This window comes from Phytophthora ramorum, assembly GCF_020800215.1.
Source record: "Phytophthora ramorum isolate Pr-102 chromosome Unknown Phyram_PR-102_s0018, whole genome shotgun sequence".
Classification (NCBI taxonomy): Eukaryota; Oomycota; class Peronosporomycetes; order Peronosporales; family Peronosporaceae; genus Phytophthora; species Phytophthora ramorum.
This window is the reverse complement of record NW_027150664.1, coordinates 614,771-634,726: the sequence shown is the minus strand read 5'-3', so window position 1 is coordinate 634,726 and position 19,956 is coordinate 614,771. Positions and strand designations below refer to the sequence as shown.

General features: G+C 55.6%; 11 protein-coding genes across 11 annotated transcripts; 5 read left to right on the top strand and 6 right to left on the bottom strand.

Annotated features, from left to right (window-relative positions):
- Window positions 1-166: 166 nt before the first annotated feature.
- KRP23_13598 (Zinc finger matrin-type protein 2) lies at window positions 167-1,171 on the bottom strand (the record flags this gene model as incomplete). The annotated part of the gene is made up of 4 exons (XM_067884328.1): window positions 167-534; window positions 620-869; window positions 942-1,061; window positions 1,166-1,171. 4 exons carry the CDS (start codon window positions 1,169-1,171, stop codon window positions 167-169), a joined length of 744 nt encoding a protein of 247 aa, XP_067738356.1.
- A 147-nt stretch (window positions 1,172-1,318) lies between these two features.
- Window positions 1,319-1,564, top strand: KRP23_13597 (uncharacterized protein; the record flags this gene model as incomplete). The annotated part of the gene is made up of 1 exon (XM_067884327.1): window positions 1,319-1,564. The coding sequence occupies one exon, from the start codon at window positions 1,319-1,321 to the stop codon at window positions 1,562-1,564; it is 246 nt and encodes an 81-aa protein (XP_067738355.1).
- Window positions 1,565-1,788: 224 nt separating this feature from the next.
- KRP23_13596 (Vacuolar protein sorting-associated protein 27) lies at window positions 1,789-3,975 on the bottom strand (the record flags this gene model as incomplete). The annotated part of the gene is made up of 1 exon (XM_067884325.1): window positions 1,789-3,975. One exon carries the CDS (start codon window positions 3,973-3,975, stop codon window positions 1,789-1,791), a length of 2,187 nt encoding a protein of 728 aa, XP_067738354.1.
- Window positions 3,976-4,416: 441 nt separating this feature from the next.
- KRP23_13595 (uncharacterized protein) lies at window positions 4,417-5,514 on the bottom strand (the record flags this gene model as incomplete). The annotated part of the gene is made up of 1 exon (XM_067884324.1): window positions 4,417-5,514. The coding sequence occupies one exon, from the start codon at window positions 5,512-5,514 to the stop codon at window positions 4,417-4,419; it is 1,098 nt and encodes a 365-aa protein (XP_067738353.1).
- Window positions 5,515-5,765: 251 nt separating this feature from the next.
- On the top strand, window positions 5,766-6,458 carry KRP23_13594 (uncharacterized protein; the record flags this gene model as incomplete). The annotated part of the gene is made up of 1 exon (XM_067884323.1): window positions 5,766-6,458. One exon carries the CDS (start codon window positions 5,766-5,768, stop codon window positions 6,456-6,458), a length of 693 nt encoding a protein of 230 aa, XP_067738352.1.
- Window positions 6,459-6,596: 138 nt separating this feature from the next.
- Window positions 6,597-7,229, bottom strand: KRP23_13593 (Nucleoredoxin-like protein 2; the record flags this gene model as incomplete). Its single annotated transcript, XM_067884322.1, has 3 exons — window positions 6,597-6,785; window positions 6,850-7,056; window positions 7,125-7,229. 3 exons carry the CDS (start codon window positions 7,227-7,229, stop codon window positions 6,597-6,599), a joined length of 501 nt encoding a protein of 166 aa, XP_067738351.1.
- A 307-nt stretch (window positions 7,230-7,536) lies between these two features.
- On the bottom strand, window positions 7,537-8,007 carry KRP23_13592 (Nucleoredoxin-like protein 2; the record flags this gene model as incomplete). Its single annotated transcript, XM_067884321.1, has 1 exon — window positions 7,537-8,007. The coding sequence occupies one exon, from the start codon at window positions 8,005-8,007 to the stop codon at window positions 7,537-7,539; it is 471 nt and encodes a 156-aa protein (XP_067738350.1).
- Window positions 8,008-8,895: 888 nt separating this feature from the next.
- On the top strand, window positions 8,896-11,865 carry KRP23_13591 (CBL-interacting protein kinase 26; the record flags this gene model as incomplete). Its single annotated transcript, XM_067884320.1, has 3 exons — window positions 8,896-9,023; window positions 9,101-11,666; window positions 11,734-11,865. 3 exons carry the CDS (start codon window positions 8,896-8,898, stop codon window positions 11,863-11,865), a joined length of 2,826 nt encoding a protein of 941 aa, XP_067738349.1.
- Window positions 11,866-14,349: 2,484 nt separating this feature from the next.
- Window positions 14,350-15,402, bottom strand: KRP23_13590 (Purine nucleoside phosphorylase; the record flags this gene model as incomplete). Its single annotated transcript, XM_067884319.1, has 1 exon — window positions 14,350-15,402. The coding sequence occupies one exon, from the start codon at window positions 15,400-15,402 to the stop codon at window positions 14,350-14,352; it is 1,053 nt and encodes a 350-aa protein (XP_067738348.1).
- A 1,187-nt stretch (window positions 15,403-16,589) lies between these two features.
- Window positions 16,590-17,837, top strand: KRP23_13589 (uncharacterized protein; the record flags this gene model as incomplete). The annotated part of the gene is made up of 1 exon (XM_067884318.1): window positions 16,590-17,837. One exon carries the CDS (start codon window positions 16,590-16,592, stop codon window positions 17,835-17,837), a length of 1,248 nt encoding a protein of 415 aa, XP_067738347.1.
- A 349-nt stretch (window positions 17,838-18,186) lies between these two features.
- Window positions 18,187-19,571, top strand: KRP23_13588 (E3 ubiquitin-protein ligase RGLG1; the record flags this gene model as incomplete). Its single annotated transcript, XM_067884317.1, has 8 exons — window positions 18,187-18,262; window positions 18,335-18,356; window positions 18,433-18,469; window positions 18,546-18,569; window positions 18,630-18,707; window positions 18,785-19,145; window positions 19,211-19,245; window positions 19,320-19,571. The coding sequence occupies 8 exons, from the start codon at window positions 18,187-18,189 to the stop codon at window positions 19,569-19,571; spliced, it is 885 nt and encodes a 294-aa protein (XP_067738346.1).
- Between the last annotated feature and the right edge of the window lie 385 nt (window positions 19,572-19,956).

The following is a 19,956-nucleotide window of genomic DNA, read 5'->3' as shown; positions in this document are numbered from 1 at the left end:
TTAGAAATTACAGAAATAATCATGTTTTACGAATTTTTCACAGCTTGGTCTTTGTTTGGAATTAGTAAATCACGGTGATTTAGTGACAAATGACTGCTGTCAAGTGCTATTAATTACGACGACGAGCATGATGGGACAGGTTCAAATTGGTTGGTATATTGTTTCCTTACACCTTCTTGGAGCCGCCAAAGCCACCGAAGCCCATCATGGCCATCATTTCGGCTTCAGCATCAGGAGCTTCATCTGCAGCTGCGGTTTTTGTGTCGGCCGCAACGTCCTCCGTTTTGTTGGAGGTTAGCTGTTCTGGTGCCGACTTTCCGAGCTTCTTGGCTTTCTTCTCCTCCTTCTTCTGCCGCTTGACACGAGCTTCCTCCTCCTCAATTGCCTTCAGCTTCTTCTCATAGTCTTCCATAGCATCCAATTTCTTAGTCATCAAAGGGTCCCATTTGCGCTTGGAAGCGCTCTGCAGTCTGTTCTTCACTTGGTCTACCGTGGAACGCTCCACGCGCATGCTGTAGCCGAGTTTGCGCAAGTCTTCAGAAACCACCAGCAACAGCAGCAGAGATCAGCACAACTAACTAGCACACACACAAAAGCACAAGGTGCAGTATCCACGCACGCTTTTTCCCATTGATGTGGTCCAGGTACGCCACCGAGTCCTTGAGCCCGCACTCGCAGACCTCGCAGTAGTAGCCGCCGTTCTTGCTCGCGTCGTCAGTCTTGACCACCTTCACAGTGCCCACGCTGTTCTCCAGTGACATCTTGCTCGTGCGAGCCTTCAGGAACGCACGCGCCGATCCAGCGGGCCCAGCAGCACCGTCATTTGCGTTCTGGAACTCCTGCTTCGAGGACTTGATCACCTTCTTCGTCTGCACCAGTCAACGAATCACCAGTACATCAGCTTGCTGGCATGCAATGCCCTTATTAGCAGTAGCACGCACCTCCTCCTTCTCCAATTGACCGTCGGCGCGGAGCTGGGCGAGCTTCTCGTAGTGGTTGCGGTCCCATGTCTGTCGCGCCACATTAGCCACACCCGCGCCTTTCCTACCGCTAGATTTGTCCTACAACGACATCCGCAACGTGCACACAGAGTTAGAGTTCAGTTTGAAGGCCTCGTGGCTGCGTGAAGAGCACTAGAGGGCGAGGCAGTCGCCGTCTACCTTACCGCCATGGTTGCAAAGTCGCTAAATGCTTACGTTGTGAATGAGCAACTTAATCTACCCAAAGTTGCTGGACGATTGCCACCATTTTTGCGGTCGTGGACGCTCGCAAGACACAAACCCTCGGAATCGGTCGACGACTTCTCTAGCAGCTCGTGATGGTTCTCGCCCACCAGGACGCGTGGCGAAGCCACCCCTTCATCTCCAACTGCGCCAAGAAGCCCTTCACGGGTCTGGGCCTGGCCTCCGCCATCTTCGGCGTCTACCTCGTCGTGGACACCATCAACAGTCGCTTCCCGTCGCACCCCACGGAGAGCGACGACCACCCGGAGATGGACTACGTGCCGCGCGGCAAGTTCAAGTACGAGCGCAGCGATATCGGCGAGGCCCCGTCGCTCCAGTAGATGGTCACAGCCTCTAGCAGCCGAGCACCTTGTTGGAACACACCTCGGCTCTAAATAAAACGCTAATTGCTTGTTTGCTGAAGAGATACTAAGAGATATGTGGTGCTTTCCTCACGACGTGCAGGAGACGCTTTGTTAAACAGGGGTGTAGTGTGGATACCAGCCAGCTACCTTGGTTGGCTGGTGTGTGTTGGTATCGTGAGGAAGACAAGGGAGATACTGGTCTACCGCTCGAACGAGGTGCTGTCGTCCTGAGGAAGCTCTTCATCCTCGTCCTCGCTGTCGCCTGTCCCGGCGCTTCGGCGCTTGCTGTTCCTGAAGCTGCGATCTTTCTGCATCTCCAGCACCGACACGCGCGTCATCAACTGCGTGATAAGGAGCATCGTCTCGGCCTTCAGCTCTTCCTGCTCCAGCAGCTGCTGCTGCATCTGCATGTTGCTCTGTGCGAGCTGCTCGATCTGCTTCTGCTGCGAAGCCAACAGACAGCGCAGCTCGTGCACCGGCGAAGATGGTGCCCCACTCAGCCCAGACGCGTGGTTTGAAGTGGTGGCACGCTCCCCTGCTCCCCCGGTGGCTTCACCCGCAGCGAGGATGCTTGATTTCCGAGAGCTCGTTTTGCGCGCAATGGTCGGTGATGTGGTAGGACTCCCAGCACTAGTCGTAGGGCTTCGCGAACCTCTTCGCGCGGCGCTACGAGCCGGAGCTGCCGTGGACGGAAAGGAGGCAACAGCTGATACGATGCGATCTTCGTTGCTGCCAGCAGTAAGCGCGAAGTGCTGCTGCTGTTGCTGGAAGGGGACGGAGTTCGGCAGCGAGCCTTCACGCCCGGTCTCTTCGAGCTCCTGATCATGCTTTAGCGATCGACTGTGCGTGATCATGGCATAGCAGGTGACACACACGCGCTGAGGGGTCGTAAAGCCCTTCGTCTCCATCGATATCTTCTTGTCCGCGCTGTGCTGGCTGCAGATAGACTTCCCGCAATTCCGGCAGTGGTGTCGATGCTTGAACATGCCGAAACTTGCACGGCAGATCGAGCACTCACCATCGTGCTTCCACTCTGGCGGAGGGTCGAAGCGGCCTCGGCCGTGAGATCCGTGTGAAGCGCGACGGTGCGACCTCCGGAATAAAGGTGGCGAACCTCTCTGAGATCCACCTGGAGTGATCGAATGGCGAGATTGCACCTGTACTGACTGGAATAGCCGGCCGCGAGGATTGCCCTGAAGACCAGTAAGCCCTCCTGCGGTGCTGGTGCTGTCCCGTGAAGATCCATTGTCGTTCTCTTCGTCTTCCTCGTCGTAGAAGTGGAAACTTGAGTTTTGCCGAAGCTTTTTGTGGCTGGGCATGAGGGGCAACGACATCTGACGATTGTGGCTCCGGCTCGACGCTGCTTCTTCACCTCCAGAGACGGCAGCGTTGGCACTCATAGCTGACACCATGGTGCGCAGTTCCCGTTCGCTAAGAACACCATCGTCTTGCAGTTGGGCTAGCAGCGACGCAGTACGGTGCAGCCGAGCCTGCTGCCGGGTCGTCATACTCTGATCCTGATCCGGGTAGCCGCCCAACCCACGACGACTGCCCGAGCGAAGTCGAACACCAAATGATGATCGAGGGCTGGTGGGCGTCCGCGGATCGTCTTGAGTGCAGGTGCTGGTCGAGGAAGGCGACACGAGATGGTCATGCGGTGAGTCAAGTCCGTCGATGTCACTGAGCGACTGTTCGCTCATCATGCTGATACTATCTTCTGGCTCCAGAGCCGACATCTCGGCGGCGTCCAGATCATCTCCGCCATGTAAGAAGCCACCAAAGCCCACGTTGCCCACGTACGGCTCGGGCCCAGCAGCTTCCGTCCACTCCCTCACCTCCTTGTCTTCATCTTCCAGGCGTTCGACGCCGGACGCTTCTCCTTCTTCCTGACCACTGAGCGTCCGTTTCGGGTCGAGCTCTGCGCTCTCTCGCTCGTACGAGCTGCGATCGTCGTCGTTCTGCTGCTGGATGATGCTGCTGCGTTCGTGCGCTCTCCGCAGCACCTTCAAGCTGTCGGCGTCGAGTCCGACGTCCTCTGCCATCTCCAGCGCCGAGATGCCGTCGGGCGTCTGCTCGCTCACCGCGTCCGGATACGCGCGCACGAGCTTGCGCAGACACGAGGCCTGCACGCCCGCGCGGATGGCGATGTGCAGCGGCAGCAGCTCGCCAGCGTTCTTGGCTCGGACGCCGTCCGGATACGCCTGCAGCAGCTTTGCGACTAGGGAAAGAGGTACGCGATGTACTGTACAGGCCCAGTGGATGGGAAGCATGTCATGATCTCCTCGCTGCTTGGCCACGGCCGGGTCCCGCTCCAGCAGGCGCTGCAGGCCCTTCCAGTCCGAGGCCTGCGCCAAGCGGATGGCCTCCGAGTTGGCACTCGCGTCCATCGCCACTATGAGAATGAGTGAGTGCCTGGCAAGCGGTCGCGTTCGATCGTAGCTAGCAAAAGAGAGTTTGGGCAGGAACACGCGTGGAACGGGAGCTCTCTTGTCGGCGACTTGGTCGGCGGCGCTTCCGTGGTTTTCGTTTTCGTTTTGGGTTCGTATTCTTTGCGAATGAGTTTTAAACTGGGGGCATAGTGAGATGAAGTCAAACGGCAAACAGCTGGAAAAAGGCAAGTTCAACTTTATAGAAACCAAGCAGCAGCGCTGCACCGACCACCAGCTTCAGACGCCAACGATTGGGCTGTAGCGTTCAGAAACAGAAGCAAGGCGTGTCCTCGGCACTTTGTGGCGCAATTGGCTCGGGTCAGCGCCACGGAATGGGCTGGAAGGCGAAACTACTGCAATGGGGCAACACACACCGAGCTCACATCGGGCGAAAGGGCGCTACGCCGCGTCCAGGAAGAGCTGCTGCAGCGCCGGTAGCACGCGGCTCTCGTTGTCTGAGTCGGAGACGCCCACGTCATCCGCGAACAGCATGATCCAGAAGCCCACGAAAGGCAGGAACGTCACCTCCTCGGACGGGTCGTCGCTGTCGCACATCAGCCGAGTCATCTCCGTCGCGATGCTGTTGGCGCGCTCGCTCGAGTGCCCCACGCCCAGCAGCTGGTCCACCACATCCTGGCCAGAGACAGAGCCGTCACTGTCCTGGTCCAGCAGCGCAAAGATCTGCTCCAGTTGCTGCCTTCCTGCCGATGTCCACTCGTAAAAGCACGAGACGGCAGTCTCGACCAGCAGCTCCACATCCGACTTGATGCCGATCGGCGCTGCGATGCCGCTGCCATCATGACGAACGTATTCGCCAATCGACAGTTGAAGCGCCGCCCTCGCACCGGACGATCCGTCTTCAAGCGCTGCTGCAGTGGCGGCTTGTGTGATTGACAGCGGGTAGCCTGTACGTGCATCAAACGTGAACACGTACGTGCTCTTTTCACCAGTCGCGTGATAAATTCGCTCACCACCGACGAAAATACCCGAGGCAGCGGGCCCCAACGCGCGCACCATGTCCAGCAAGTCGAGCGAGTCTAACACGCCTAGCAGTGCAAAAATCTCCGCCTTGGACGCCTCCTGCATCGTCGTCTCGTGCCGGTCATCGGACATTGACGATAGGAATCGCCCGAGTTGAATGTGATAACCGTCCGCAGTCGTGACCCACGACGTCATCACTCCAGCCCGGTTCAGCACGGAGACTTCGGCCCCAGTCCTCGCCACCTGGTACCGCAGCAAGTACGTGGAGCTGGTCGTAGTGATCCGTAGGGGCACTGCAGTACCCGATCCCACGCCTCCTATACCCAGCAGTTCAACCCACAATTGGGCTCGAAAGTTCTGCATCCGCTCGGTCACAGGCAAGTGGTTGACGCTGCGAACTGAAACTCCAGCGTCGCTCAAGTCCTCGCAGCACTCGCTGAGCACCACCCGCAGGAGCTGTCTTGCGTCATCTGAAATCCGTCGTCGCATTGCAGGACTTACTTGCGTCGCCGGCATCCTTCTAATCCAAAGCAATTATACAAATGGCAGCCTCACAGCTCACTTCCTCGCATCTTGGTGGCGATCGTCCTGCAACTCTGACGCTACCGTAGCGTACCAAAAAGTGGTATTAGTAGCGTGGCCCACATAGTAGTACACTGTACCACTTGATAAACATTCTTCCTCGCGCATCCTTCGCATACAAAATCCCAGATCAAAATGCTGCCATTACAGGAATCGCCCGTTGCCCAGCGTTGACGACGTAAGTGATGCTGCGCCGGGCGATTCAACGCACGCGGCTGCACCTGCCGGCGCCCATCGGCCACGATAACGGCGGCTGCTCCAGTGACAACGAGGACGCGTGCGCCAGCCCCAGCGTCGCGCACACCACACTGCGAGACGACGACGCGGTGCGTGACCACTTCCGTAAGCGCCCGGAGGACGTATCGGGCGTCCATTTGCTCTCAGCGGAAAGAGCGATCAAGACCAATGGGGCCCACGTGGCCCAGCTGTCCTCGGACGAGCAGCGGCGCGCAGCAGACGCCTGGGCGCGGCTCCAGACGCTCTACGGACTGTTCCGCGAGCTGGATGCGGCGTCAGACGAGCACACGGAGGACAGCGACACGGAGAGCGTCAAAGCCGAGAAAAAACAGCCAAAACAACCTAGGGAGACTCGACGACGCAGACGTGACGATGGATTGCGGTCGTTGCTGCAGGAGGCGCAACTTCCCCCGGGCGTGGTCCTGCGCGACCTGCAGACGCTGGCCATGACGGACGCCAGTGACGATAACGCCATGCCCCAAGGCTTCACGGCTGGAATGTTCGCTGCTCTGGGCAACGCTATTTACAATGAGATGATGGTGGCGGCGGAGCAGAATCGAATCAGCCCCGACGCCTTCGAGGAGCTGGGCAACTGCCTGTACGCAGATGCAGCAAGCGTGACTGTGCTGGCCACGGCTTAAGTTGGATGCAGGCATGCGGTGGATTGTTCCTTTATTTTATTGGCTTTTCATATTAGCGTGGTGTGTTGTATCACTCCAGGATATTGAAAACGTTGTGTTCCTTCAAATGAAGAGTCTGGATGCTGTGGCGAAGAAGGTTTACTGCTCGTTGGCTTGAGCCTTGGCTTGCCAGTTGGCTAGAGCTTTGATCCCGTCGTCCTCTACCTGTTGCGCACCCCGGAAGTCGAGGACTTCGCCGTCGCGACGGATGATCACGAGCGCCGGGATGCCGCTGTTTCGGTGCGTAACGCCCACCTCCGCGTCGTCCTTGCCATTACGGATTTCATACTACAGTTAAACGGTGGCAACGGTCAGACTAACGGTAGAATAACGCCGTTCAGGAGTGCCTTACCTTTCGACGCAACTCGTTGCGGAGCTCGGCCTCGCGCGGGACCATCCACCAGTCACCGTGTTTGGTCGAAAAGTGCTCCTGCTGATCCCCCTCGGACATGTCGGAGCTCAAAAAGACCACGTCCAGCTGCTGCGTGGAGGCGTTCGCTTCGGCGTAGAAGTCATTGAGCTTCGGCTGGAACGCACGGCAGTCCGGGCACCAGCTCGCCTGTTCAGACCAAGAAGCGAGGTGTCAAAATTGGTGCGGACGTCCGTCACCACGCGACAAGAACGCACCGCAAAGTACAGAGCGAGCAGTCCGGTCTGGCCAAGGCCGCCGCCGTCGATGGTCTCGCCGTTGGCGTTCACTAGCTTCGTGCCGTGCAGCAGTGCGTCCGCCATTTTCCAGTCAAGCTCTCGAGTGTTGACAAGTGCTGTGTCTCTGTTTTGCTTGGGAAGGATACCAATCAGGTGACTGGCTGGTGTGCCAGTCACCAGATGTGCATGTTTCGCTCGTCTACAGCTGACCGAAGCTCGCCAGTCAGGCACACGGCAACGATGAGTGTGCAAAGTGCTAGGTAAGGTCTTGCCGCGATGATCTGCAGTCTCCCTGCAATGCACCCAACTATAATACATGCACATCGCGGAAAGCCAAGTCGAAGTCAACGCAGCGGGTCCTTTATTATCTGTGAGCAGCTACGACGCCGCTTTACTGCCACTTGGCGAGAGCCTTGATGCCGTCGCGCTCGACCTTGTCGGCGGCGTGGAAGTCCACGACTTCTCCGTCCGCGCGGATCACCACGAGCGTGGGGATGCCGCCCTTGCGCGTGATGGGGCTGAGCGCGCGCACCTCGGCGCCGGCGCAGACACCGAACTTGCGCTTGAGCTGCGATCGCGTGTCTCCCTCGAAGGGCACCATCCACCAGGGTCCCTGCTTGTCCTTCAAGTGCGCAAGCTGGTCGGCGGCCGAGGCGTCCGAGCCCACGAAGACCACGTCCAAGTCGTCCCCTGCCGCCTTGTAGAAGCTGTTGAGCGCCGGCTGGAAGGCGCGGCAGTCCGGGCACCAATCGGCTGCGAAGTAGAGCGCCAGCACCTTGCCGTCCTGGCCCAGCTGTTCGCCCTGCACGGATTCGCCCTGCGCGTTGGTCAGCTTCACTCCCTGCAGTAGCGTCTTGCTCATGGTCGGAAAATCTACAACGATGATGCAAGTTGGGGAATGCGCCAACCGAGGCATCACCTTCGGCGACGGCGGCGGTTGAAGCGCTGCGATTGGTCCAAATCAAAACATCAGAGTGGCACACACGAATACCAAAACACGGTCCAAAGACTGCATCGTGTTTTGGTTCTTGTGTGCACCACACTGCTCAAGTTCGTCAGCCAATCGTGGCGCGCCGACGGACAACTTCAACGTCGCAGCCAGCTCCCGCACCGTTCTTGCACGCTTCATACCCTTTGCATCAGTCATCGCGCGGACGTACACTTCCGGCACCCCTTGGCTGCCAGAAAGCAGCTCGCGTCAGTACGTGCTCACCCAATGATACGTGGCTGGCACTCGAGCGGCCGCTGTACGAGCCGATCCAGGGCGCGCGTCAACGCCAGCATTTTCAGCGTTACCTCTCTCTTGGCCTCAGTATGGTTCGTGCCGTTCGGGTACCTACACGACCTCAGGCTGCGACGACGTCATCCGTTACACCCAAAAATAGTCTTGGCTCTGCTGCCATTGGTCCAAACCCGGATGAACACACTGTCATTGGCCGAAACGGCGCACACCAATCTGAGTCGGTTGTCCAAGTCCCAGTCATCAACTGCATCTCGCTGGGGACGAAAGGACACTCGCTGCAGCGAGCTCCGTCCCGCTCCAGGCTCCGCCACCTAGTGCACTCGACAGCGCAGCGCTCGGTCCACCTGCTGGTGCTTTTCCGCTGGCAATCCGAGCTCTAGACGCCCCAGAATCAGGTGCACTTACAGTCCGTCTTTTCCCTCCTTGTCAGCTGGTTATTGTCCCGCGTGGCCGCCACTTGCTCATCTTCTGATTCCGCTGCCGCTCGTGTCCTCCGCAGTCGCCGAGATGATGAACGAGCGACGCCGCAAGCTGCAGACCGTCCGGGTGGACCACTACGACGGCCAGGCCATCTACAGCGGCAACGAGCTCATCTACGAGCTCGGAGGCTACCTCGGAGGAGGCGCGGCTGGCGTGTGAGTTGAAACACGGAGTCTGTTTGGTACATTTCCAGTGTCTAGCGACTTACCTACTGTTCTACTGTGCGCTGCAGCGTGTACGAGGCCTTCTCGACCAAGACCAAGCAGCATGTGGCCATCAAGATATTGAATCCTGTCGGCTACAAGCTCTTCCCCAGTACACTACTGGCGCGGTGTATTGTTGCTATCAAGGGGAAGCCTGTGGTTATACTGCCGTCGGGCGAAGAGGAACTTGGAGGTGACAACGGACAGCGGTCCGACCGACGCGCGTTTTCCGGAGGTAACCATCGGATGCGCTCGAACTTTGGAGCTGCGAGGGCCACGACCGAGCGCATTCGAGTGGAGAACGTGTGGTGGCTCATTCACCCGACGTCCAAGCAGGCGATTGCAGCCTTTGAAGATCCATTCACGGGTCATGTTCGAGAACTTACACTGCCTCAGTGCATCCAAGTGTGGGGTGAGCTGGTGAACCAACAAGAAAGCAGCCAAGGAAGACAACAGGCTGACCCTGCGGACTTGTACCAGGAAGTGCAGGTGAAGAACCAAACGATCAAAATCCCTCGAATCCCGAAGAAGTTTATTAAATTCGCGCACACGCGGCGCTCGATCCATCGAGAGATTTCCAACATGTCGGGGCTTGAATACCACGAAAACGTACTTCGTCTGGATGAAGCGCTGGAGCTCGTGCAGGACAGCAAGTGCACTACGTTCCTGGTGCTCGAACTTGCTGGCGGCGGTGAACTTTTTGACCGCATCAAGCTCGACTGCGGCACTGATGAGGAGACAGCGCGCCTTTACTTCCGTCAGCTCATTTCTGGAGTCGCGTTTTGCCACAACTCTGGCGTCTGCCATCGCGATCTCAAGCCTGAGAACTTGCTTTTGGCCGACAACGAGGAACACTCGACGCTGAAAATTGCAGATTTTGGGCTATCTGCCATTTTCGCCTTCACCGATAATGACGCGGGCGGTGGTGCTAATGGAAACGGTGTCGATCAGCCAGCGATTCGCCGATTGCGTTCGGTGGTCGGTTCTCCTCACTATGTAGCACCAGAAGTGCTAATGGACGCTGGTCAGGGCTACGATGGAGCTAAAGCTGACGCATGGTCTATTGGGATTATCGTGTACGCAATGATTGCGGGCAACTTGCCGTTCGGCAAGGACCTACTCAAGTGTGTGCGATATGACCGCTTCCGCAAATGGTCATACAACACCAAATACAGTGATGACGACCCCACAGACGAGGTCGAGTTCCCCACGTGGTTCTTCCCGGCGCGCTTCTCTCTAGAGCTGAAGTCATTGATCGCACAACTCCTTTATCCGGATGCGTGCATGCGTCTATCGGTGGAGGAAGCTCAGCGTCACGTATGGGTGCGAGGTGAGCAGCTGAAGAAGCCAAGTCCATCCATGCTGGAAGACGATCAACCGCCAAGTAATGACTCACCTCTCAGTACACCCGGACTACCACCACCATCGCCGAACTCTACTTACAAGAATCGTATGGATGTGGCTATTAACACCCTGCAGGACGGTATCGATTTGGGACAGCAGGTGCATCCGAGCCTTCTTGGCACTGTGTCGCCCCAGGCAATCACCAGGCTGCTGGCAAAGTCTCCCAGCCCTCACGGACACGCGTTTCGTTGCCCACCGTCCCCGCAGCAAGGTCTCCGTGTAAACAAACATCTCGCGGGAGTAGTCGGCTACATGCCCCCAGTGGACGAAACCTCGACCATGTCTGGCCAAACGCCGTTGAGTTCTCCCCACAACGCAAAGAACAACGAAAACTTCGAGTTGGAGCTTGAAGACGATGACGCTTCAGTGCCATCGACCAAGCAGTTGAATGCGTGCAACATTTCCGAGGCTACAGCGTTGTTGAAACAGGAGGCGCTTGTCCGGGAAGCGACAATGACGACATCCGTCAACCTTTCTGGAAGTGCGACTGCACGAGATCTCGGCGGTAACGCTGATAACGAGAGCGGCGATGTCATAGTACCTACCATCCATTTGATATCGCAGGAAAGTACTGCTCAAAGGCACCAGCACCGCTTCGTGTCGCCCCCGCTTGTCACCGGATCACGAGATACAATGCCAATCCGATTGCGTCGCAACTCACCCCCGGAGTTGTTTCTTCGTGGTTTTGCTCGTGGGAGATTTCGGGAACTCACAAACGGTGACATCGGCAACTGTGGTGCGTTCGAGGGCATCAACATCCTAGGTCGCTCTCCTCCACTTGTTCCGCAGTCGCTAGTGGTGCTTGATGAGAAGCCCGGTCTTCCCTTCCACCGTACACTGACCGAGCCACTGGCACCAGCTGAAAACCCGGGAGATGATGCTACCAGCAAACCCGTTCAAGATGAGCAGGCGACAGACCTGGTACCCCCTCCGTCATATAGTGATGTTGTGGCCCGCTCCACGCGTTTCCTCACGGCACTACCGGCACGTTTGGTGCTATCTAACATTGAGAGCGCTCTGGCAGCCAACCCGTGCCCTCTTCCGTACGAGTACTCCAAGGTCCCACAGAATGTGACTATCGATTGGGACAATTACCAGCTCGAGGTGCGGTATGCTGGCCTCCTGACCTGTACTGTGCAGGTGTTCCTCTTCCAGCGCGGTGTGTATCTCGTGGAATTCCGACGCGGCCACGTAAGTTAAATCTTTATTCGTATTGCTCGTGTCTACATTCTAACAAACTCTGATTTGTCTTGAACAGGTTGATATTTTTCAGTTCAAGCGCTTCTACGAGAAGATCCGTGCGCAGATCTCAGAAGGCCTGGAAGGAGGTTCCGAACAGCCTTCACCCGCTTATCGCAAGCGCAACAACTCCATTTCCGAGACGTTTTGAAGTGAAAGCTTGATGCTGGACCTTCATGCGCTCCATATCCACTCCCAACGTTTTCGTTTTTCACCCACAGCCGACGCACGCTGTACGTCCGTTAGCTTCGAAGTGAAGTATTTCAACTAGGTAGATAATACTACACCATAATATAAAGCAGCGCGGTGCTCTCTTCATTCAACCAATCGACCTAGGATACACAACAATTGTTGTTCATTTGCAGGTCGCAAGAGTTGGGTGGAAAGTTTGAATTGGATACCTTTGTATTTTGGATTGCGTCGGTATCGTTTGTGATAAACCGCAAGCACAACTTGGAATCCGTCGGAACTTTTGAGTCCCCGTTCTCCAAGAGCTGCTGATAGCGCAGCAAACCGTTCACTGCATGGCCGAAGAGTAATTTCGTTTGTCGTCGAGAAATGAATCGATCTGCAGTACAATTGAAATCCTGGAGGCAAAGTTTCAGAAAAATCCTTCCACTGCGTATACTCGGCAACGTCCTTCTTGATCTTGGTTTGCACTGCCATATTCCAGAGCCACCCCATCTTGGACCCAGAACTTTGGATCATGTGCTCTTTCAGGTCGTAAAATCTGCATCTGCCCGGAACTTCGTAGCGGATCTTTGAATGCCTGCGCGCGCCGTACACATGCCAGTGAACTATAATTTGTCCTCTTGGACTCGCATATCTGACAGAAATTGTCCAAGATCTTGGGGTTGTCGTTCTCACAATCACAGCAGAACTTTGCCAATTCAGGCTCTCAATTCGGATACGTGTCCCCTGTCACCGTTTGCAACTTAGCCACCGTTTGGTTATTTAGGAAACCGAGAATGTACTCGGACATAGTCTCGTCCAGCCTACGAAGGTGGTTGTCAAGCCTAGCGACTTGAGCTTGAGGGACTTTGCCCCTTTGCAAACCAACTGTAACCCCTTGTTGGTTCATGAACTATGCGAGTATCAATCGGGATGCATGCTTCGTGACATTCATCCATAACATCATCAAAAACGATGCATTGTAGCTATGTCTTTGTTCTCTGCATCCTCTAAGCGCAATGACAATTGCTTCGCCAGAACATGCTTTCAGAGAATCTCTTGATCGCATCAACGATCATCTCGCTTGACCTTTTGTAAGTGCGACAGCAGTGCCGGGGGAATGCCTGTACGACTCCTTGTTTGTTGCGGCGGCCAGAATGTCCGGGTGGAAAGGCGAGGCACAACGAGGTATATAGAGTGTTTAGTGTTTCATGCTTCGTGCTAATGATAAATGCTTCGCGTGAATTGTTTGTTAACGACCACTTCCTTGCTGCTTTCATATGCACTTGAGATCGAATTCGTCAGCGTAGGAATAACGTTGCGAATCTTCTCGTGAAATTGCTGAAGGAAACATCTCCACACGCAAGACATACAAGGGAACAGATCACACCTCGTTTACACTTGACGATATCAATTTCGCGACAGTGACGCGCTTTCCTTCGGATGGACGAGTGCAGCGAACGGATTTCGTTCTGACCCATAGATTTCGTCTACCGTGGGAGGGTTTAATCGTAGCGAGCATTGAGAGATCGCTGGGCTGACTTCCATTAGCAAGCTTGGCTATCGTGTCAGCAGATAAAGTCGACCCCCAGACACGAAATTCGTCGACCAAACCGTTGAAAGGATACCAATCACACCCAGGTTGCAGGAAGGGGAAGTGGGCATCCCCAGTATCAAGAGAATTTCCACAGTAGCCCGTACCAATTTGCTCGTGGTGGTATCGCGGCCATTTATCGTTCAGAGGGCCCACCGTCGACGAGACATTGGTGCCATCAACGTACACATCTTGCCGCTGGAGCTCCACATCGTAGGTGAGCGCCAAATGATACCAGTAATTTGGCTCCAAGTCTCGGGCCACTGCTTGTTTTTCGTTCTGGACCGAGCAGTACAATCTTTCTAGTACATCAACCAGAACGAACGAGTCCGAATCAACTCTCGACCGAGATTCACTTGCAGATATCGTCTGTAGCCCGTAGATAATCCCGCCTACAGGTTTCTTGGAAGTACTGGGAAGCAGACAAAACCAAACGTCAAAGCTGAAGTTGTCGTGGTTTTCCTTCCGAAGTTGGAATCGTCCTCCAGGCCAAAACACAGGGAGACCAGGACGCTCCAGCATCGCGAAAGCTGTACAATGGCATTGTCCTCGTGATCTTCGTTTTAAAAGTTGGTTCATAAAGCGCAGTGATTGCGACTGCATATATCGCTGCTTCCAAGTCCCCTGAGGCAGCAAAGTGTTAACGTCGGTGCCGTTCAAAACGCGACGATGCCAGAACGAGTTATCCGACAGTACGTGTAGCGCAAAAGAGTTGGCGTGCGAGAGGTAGAACACATCGAAGCCCGCGAGGAAGCTGGATAGCGTCTGGAGGACGTCGAAAGGCAGCAAATTCAGCCACAAGACTCGATTCATACTTAAGATCGTTGTCGACAGACAGAGACGCCCCTTCATACGGGTAAAGCCTCTAATCTACGAGTGGTGCTGCTTGCCTACCGCTGCGATGAGGTCGCGCACATAGGTTTCGATGTCGTGTTGTGTGGCCTCTACAGTCTCGAGAACTTCGTTGTGAGAGGCTGCCTCCCGCTCTTCTCCGGGGAAAAGAGCTTTGTTGGTGATCAGCGATAAGCCGACGACTTTCAGCCCGCAGTGTGCTGCCACGATGACCTCGGGCACCGTACTCATGCCCACGGCATCACTCCCAACCAGGCGAAGAAAGCGGCACTCGGTCGGTGTCTCGTACGTGGGGCCGGACACGAAGCAGTACACCCCCTTCCGAACCTTGTGGGCCAGACCGAGGTTTTCAGCCACGCTGAAGGCCAGGTCCTGCAGCTTCTTGTCGTAGCAGTCAGAGAGAGGCGTGAACCGAGACCCAAAGCGGTTGTCGTTTGGTCCGATCAACGGGTGCTGGCCCGACAGTCCTGGGATGTTGAGGTGGTCGCTCATGATCATGAGGTCACCGACATTGAAGTCCGGGTTTAACCCTCCTGCGGCGTTGGTCACCAGGAGATACTTGATACCCAGCAGGTACATGACGCGAATGGGCAGTGCCGTCTCCCGCATTGCGTAGCCTTCGTAGCAGTGGAAGCGGCCACGCATGCACACGACTTGGATGCCGTCCAAGTCTCCGAAGACCAGCTCCCCTGCGTGACCCTCAACGGTGGATTGAGGGAACTGCGGAATGTCCTCGTAGTCGATGACTTGTTGGTTGGACAGGCACTTGCTGAGTCCACCGAGCCCGGAGCCGCACACAATGCCGATGAGTGGCTGCGTGGTCACTCGCTCTTGCAAGTAGGCATTGATGACGTCGATGCGCTCTTTTGGCACGACCTCATCGGACATTTGCCCCGTGGAGATACGACGCATGTGGTGCGTGGGCTTGGAAGCGGCGAGCGTGGCGACGGAGCTGACGGTAACACCTCGCGGAGTGATGCCGCCCACGCTGTGCGCGTGGTGACGGCGGGTAGGCACAAATGGTGGAGGCGACGACGGCTCAGTCGCCGCAGACTTGAGGTCGTTCATCATGGTGGCGTTGGAAACAAGTGATTCGCAGAGCGTAGAATGAAGAGTGAGCGGTCTGCAGGCTGAGAGCAGCAGGTTGCGCCCACGAGCTGCGCGTCATGTTGAACACGAAACGGTGTGCACGCATTCACGCACTCGCATTCAGCGCCGCCATACGTTTTCTTTCCTGAAGCAGAGGGTGGCAACACGGGGTTTTCGCCAGTTGGGAGCTTGCTTGGCTCGAAGCTCGGGTGTTCGTCATGGCCAAAGTTGAAGTGCTCTGCGCGTTTTTCTGGAGGATGTTAAATGGCACCAAGACCACCGAAATGGCTGTATCCCTCGTTGCTGGTGTGGTGTCCTCATCCGGGTGACGTCTTCGATTTGCCCCATTCGCTTGCGTTTCATCCACGGGATAAGCGGTAGTGGTCCTACCGGCATTCCTGGGCCGTCACGTCCAGCCCAATGTAATTCCTCTGCCTCGCCCTCCTCCACATCGATTCTCATGTCGAGATGCCTGCATGATGGCTTGTCGATCTCGGAGGTGCAGCAAATCTTTGACCAAGTGGGGTTGCACCGCAGGTATCATGGAATAGTGCTTGGCGGTGCTCAGCATGCCTTCGTTTTGCGACTGGAGAATTCATCACCATTGGACACATGCGCCTCGTCATGGCGAGCTGCAACTAAGCTTACGCTGTCGCTGGCCAGTATGCGATACGTTGCTGTTGAAGCCTCCAAGTCTTGTCAGGAGAGGGTGATCACAAGTCGGTGGCTGCTTCATCCAAGACCAGCACGAAGTGCGTATGTACACCCTGTTCCGTCATCGTAATGTAAGCAGTGGAGGCCAACGACCAAGATTCGACAACTTTTGCTCGGGATGACTTGACAGGGCTGTCATTCTCATAGGGACGGCACAATACAGCGCAAGCTTAAGCTCACAATGTGGGTAGCACAACATTTGCAGCTTTGTGTTCACACGTTCTTCAAGATCGGCTCGTCCTCAAATTGCAGTTTTTAGGTGGTTGTGAGTCATTCCAAGACGTTGCCTTTCGACCGGTTTATGATATTGGGTAGATCGTAATCCATACAATCAACGAGCCCATCCTATTCTATATGAAAGGATATGCTTTGCAGCAGGCCCTTCGAATCTTCTTCATGCCGGCCATTTCGAGAAAAGCTTCAAAGCAGCGCAAGTTTAAGGCTTCGAACCCGCCATGCCGAAGCGCGTACACGACGAGAACGAGGCGGACAACACCCCAACAGACGATCCGCCGTCCAAGGCCGCGAAATCCTCTGCAGCGTGCGAATTCTGCGGCAAAACGTTCACGACGCGCGGCATGTCGCGCCACCACAGCTCGTGCAGCAAGAAACGGGAGAGCGACAAGGCGGTGGCCAAGAGAACGCGCTCGTACAACTTTATGATCCTGAACGCGGGCGTGTTCCAGACCGTTTTGAGCTTCCTGGGCAACCAGACTCTCACTAAGCTGCAGATGATCTCGGGCGAGAACTATCCACAGTGCGAGCCGCAGTTAGCCCGCTACTGCTGCAAGTGCGAGAACGACAACCCCGTGATCTTGCAGGGTCTTTGTAGACAGTGCGAGTCTCAGCTGGACAGTTACATGCCCCGCACCATTAAGGAGATAGCCAAGAACAATTATGGAGTGAAGGATCAGGACTTTCACTCGATTCCGTGTGAAGTCCGCAAACGGTACACGTTGTTCGACCGGATCACACTGGAGAACCACATGATCCGGACCTGCGGGTCCAAGATGCGGTGGGTAAGGTACCTGGCCAAGAAGGACTGCAGAAAGAAGAAACTAAATGCCACACTGCGCCGGAAAGATGAGGAGGCCGACGCTTTTCTCGAGCAATTGGCGCCGGGGTTTGCGGAGTATGTTAGTGCAATTGGGTTTAAGAAGAGGGATAAAGAGCTATTCAAGCCATGCAGTCGACGCTTTGTGGAGTTGAAGGCGGCGCTGGGAAAGCGTGGACTCACCATTCGGAGTGACTCTCGTCTTTGCAAGGACTATATCACTGCTGGGCACGGCAATATCGGATCCGTGGTGGATACGATGGAGGAGATGAACTTCCTCTTTACCCACACGGATTATCCAAAGCGATGCGAGAACAAAATCGACCGCATTCGCAGTGACGAGTTTGGCGATTTCCACATGTGGTACCCACGCGTCGAGTACCGCGATATGCTGCAGGGGTGCCGCGACGAAGCCAAGATTGAGCTTTGCGTCGAATATCTGGGGAAGAACGACAAGGGGCTCAAGCTTCCGCGCAAATGGGAGAATTGCCGTCAACGTTACGAGAAAATAGTCGTGTCAGGCGGAAACCCTCAACACAAGAAGTACAAGATCTACAGGGGGGAACACTTCGAGTCTGAGGTCCTCTTGAAGCAAACTCCTCGGCACTCGGCGACGATTCTGGCGCTCTGGCTGTTCATACGAAGGTAGTGACGACTTTGTGGGCATCGGACGATTGGAGGCGTGGAGGGGTTTTGTTTGGTTTACTAGTGTGAATAGTGCGTGTCTGCAGAACTTAGCGGTTGAGATTAGCAGCGAATGAAGTCCACGTCCGTGCATGTGCGTTCGTGGGTGCATGCTGTCGCAGCAGCACGTTGAAGTTGTACCGTAGTCATCTATTTTGAACATCACATGGCTCCTGATGAAATGGCTTTCAAATTGGTTTCTACCGGGTTTATCTGTTTGTTCAGAAGGGTTGTCACTTTACGATTGTGGTTGTTATATCGTCGTATCGTTTCGTCTACTTCTGCAGGATTCGCAGTTTGTCATTTGTCTCCTCATGAGCACTACCGACGTTCCAGCACAAAAGCCTGCACCGCTATCGCGTGCGATCTCAGATCGCTTCCGACACTTCGGTACTGGGTTTGCATCTCAACCAGAATACAGCGCTTTAACTGTTTTGTTTGTGGCCATTCGTGAATCTGAAGGCGCAATCCAGGAGGCTCTCAGGTTGGTGGTTGCGAACCTGTCGACTTCCTCGTCCTTGAGGGATTTCTCACCAACTAGGTGCTGTCGCATTGGACAGGAACATGAACCTCGAGTCGTCAAATATGATGTTTGCTGTGGGTACTTCACTGCTGCAAGAACTGTGTCAATACTGACGGTGCTGACACTCGTTTTGTGGTTTCAACATGGTAGATTGACTACACTACAGCCAACCTGGTGCGTGCTTGATGTCGTGTTTGGAAGGATCGATGACTGAAATATGCTATTGCTGTGCAGACGAGCGGAGCGCAGAGTTTTGGTGGCAAGTGCTTGCACGCATTGGACCCGAGCAAAGAGACCCAGAACCCGTACCAGGTGCCGGTGCCAAGCTGGAAACATTTCCTGGCAATCAACAGTACACTAACAGAAATGTATTGGGTTTAATATAATAGGAAGCACTGACGAGACTTGGCCGCGTACTGGTCGAGTTTGACGACGATCGCAGCATCCAGGTGTCGGGCTTTGGCGACGCGAAGACGCCGGACAATGCGGTCTTCAGCTTCACGCCGGAGAACCCGATGGAAGGCTGCAAAAGCTTCAACGAGATCTGGCACCGCTACCACGATCTCACGCCGAGCGTCGCACTGGGCCACAAACCCGTGAACCTCGGCCCGGTGATTCGTTACGCGACTGCAATTGCTCGTGAAGTCACGGGCTTTCACATGCTCATCGTCCTCGTGAGCAGTCAGTTGGTCAACGAGCACTTGGCCGATACCGCGCAGGCTATCGTGGATGCGTCCATGCTCCCGCTCTGTAAGCGAACGGACTGCCAGCGTACCGGCGTCCACGTACTGACGTTGTTGATGGTGTTCCTGCAGCAATCATCGTGATCGGAATGGGGGACGGTCCCTGGGTACGTTGCAACAGATCGATCCCGTCTCAAGGGAACGCTTGACTCACACGCTCACGGTTTGCTTGACGCCGCAGGACAATATGAAGGTGCTGGACGATCAGCTCCCGCAGAGGCAGTTCGATAACTTTAATTTCGTTAGCTTTCAGAAGGTTCGCCACACCGCGACGGAAGAGAGGAATGTCTTCGTCCACCGGATCCAGGACGACAAGGCGGAACCCACGGCGGCCCCGTGCGAGCTCGACCCGATGGACCTCCTCTTCACAATGCAGATCTTGATGGAGGTGCCTGCGCAGTACGAGGCCATGTGCAAGTTGAATCTTCTATAAGCTGAGGAGTAGCGTACACACCGCTGCCGGACCCGAGGAAATGCGCCATCACGCGCTCCATGTAGTCGATCGCGAAGTCGATCGTTGGGTAGCGACCATGAAATAAAGGGCGAACGGCAATTGCTGCGCGTTGTTTTGCACGTGATCGAGACTGCGCGACAGCGGCACGCCAGCGTGAGTGACTGTGAGACGACAAGGGCTTTGTTGTTCGAGCTCCACCTGGAGCAAGCCACCTTTTTCGACGCTGCCAGGTGAAGATTTGGAGGTGCGAGGAAAAATTCGTCAGCAGCGCCAAGAATTGCCTTTGCGATGGTGCTGCTCACCTTTGGTGAGCCGCGGAGCACCAGAGCGATGGTCAAGTTGAAGTGCATCCTACTGGGACTGT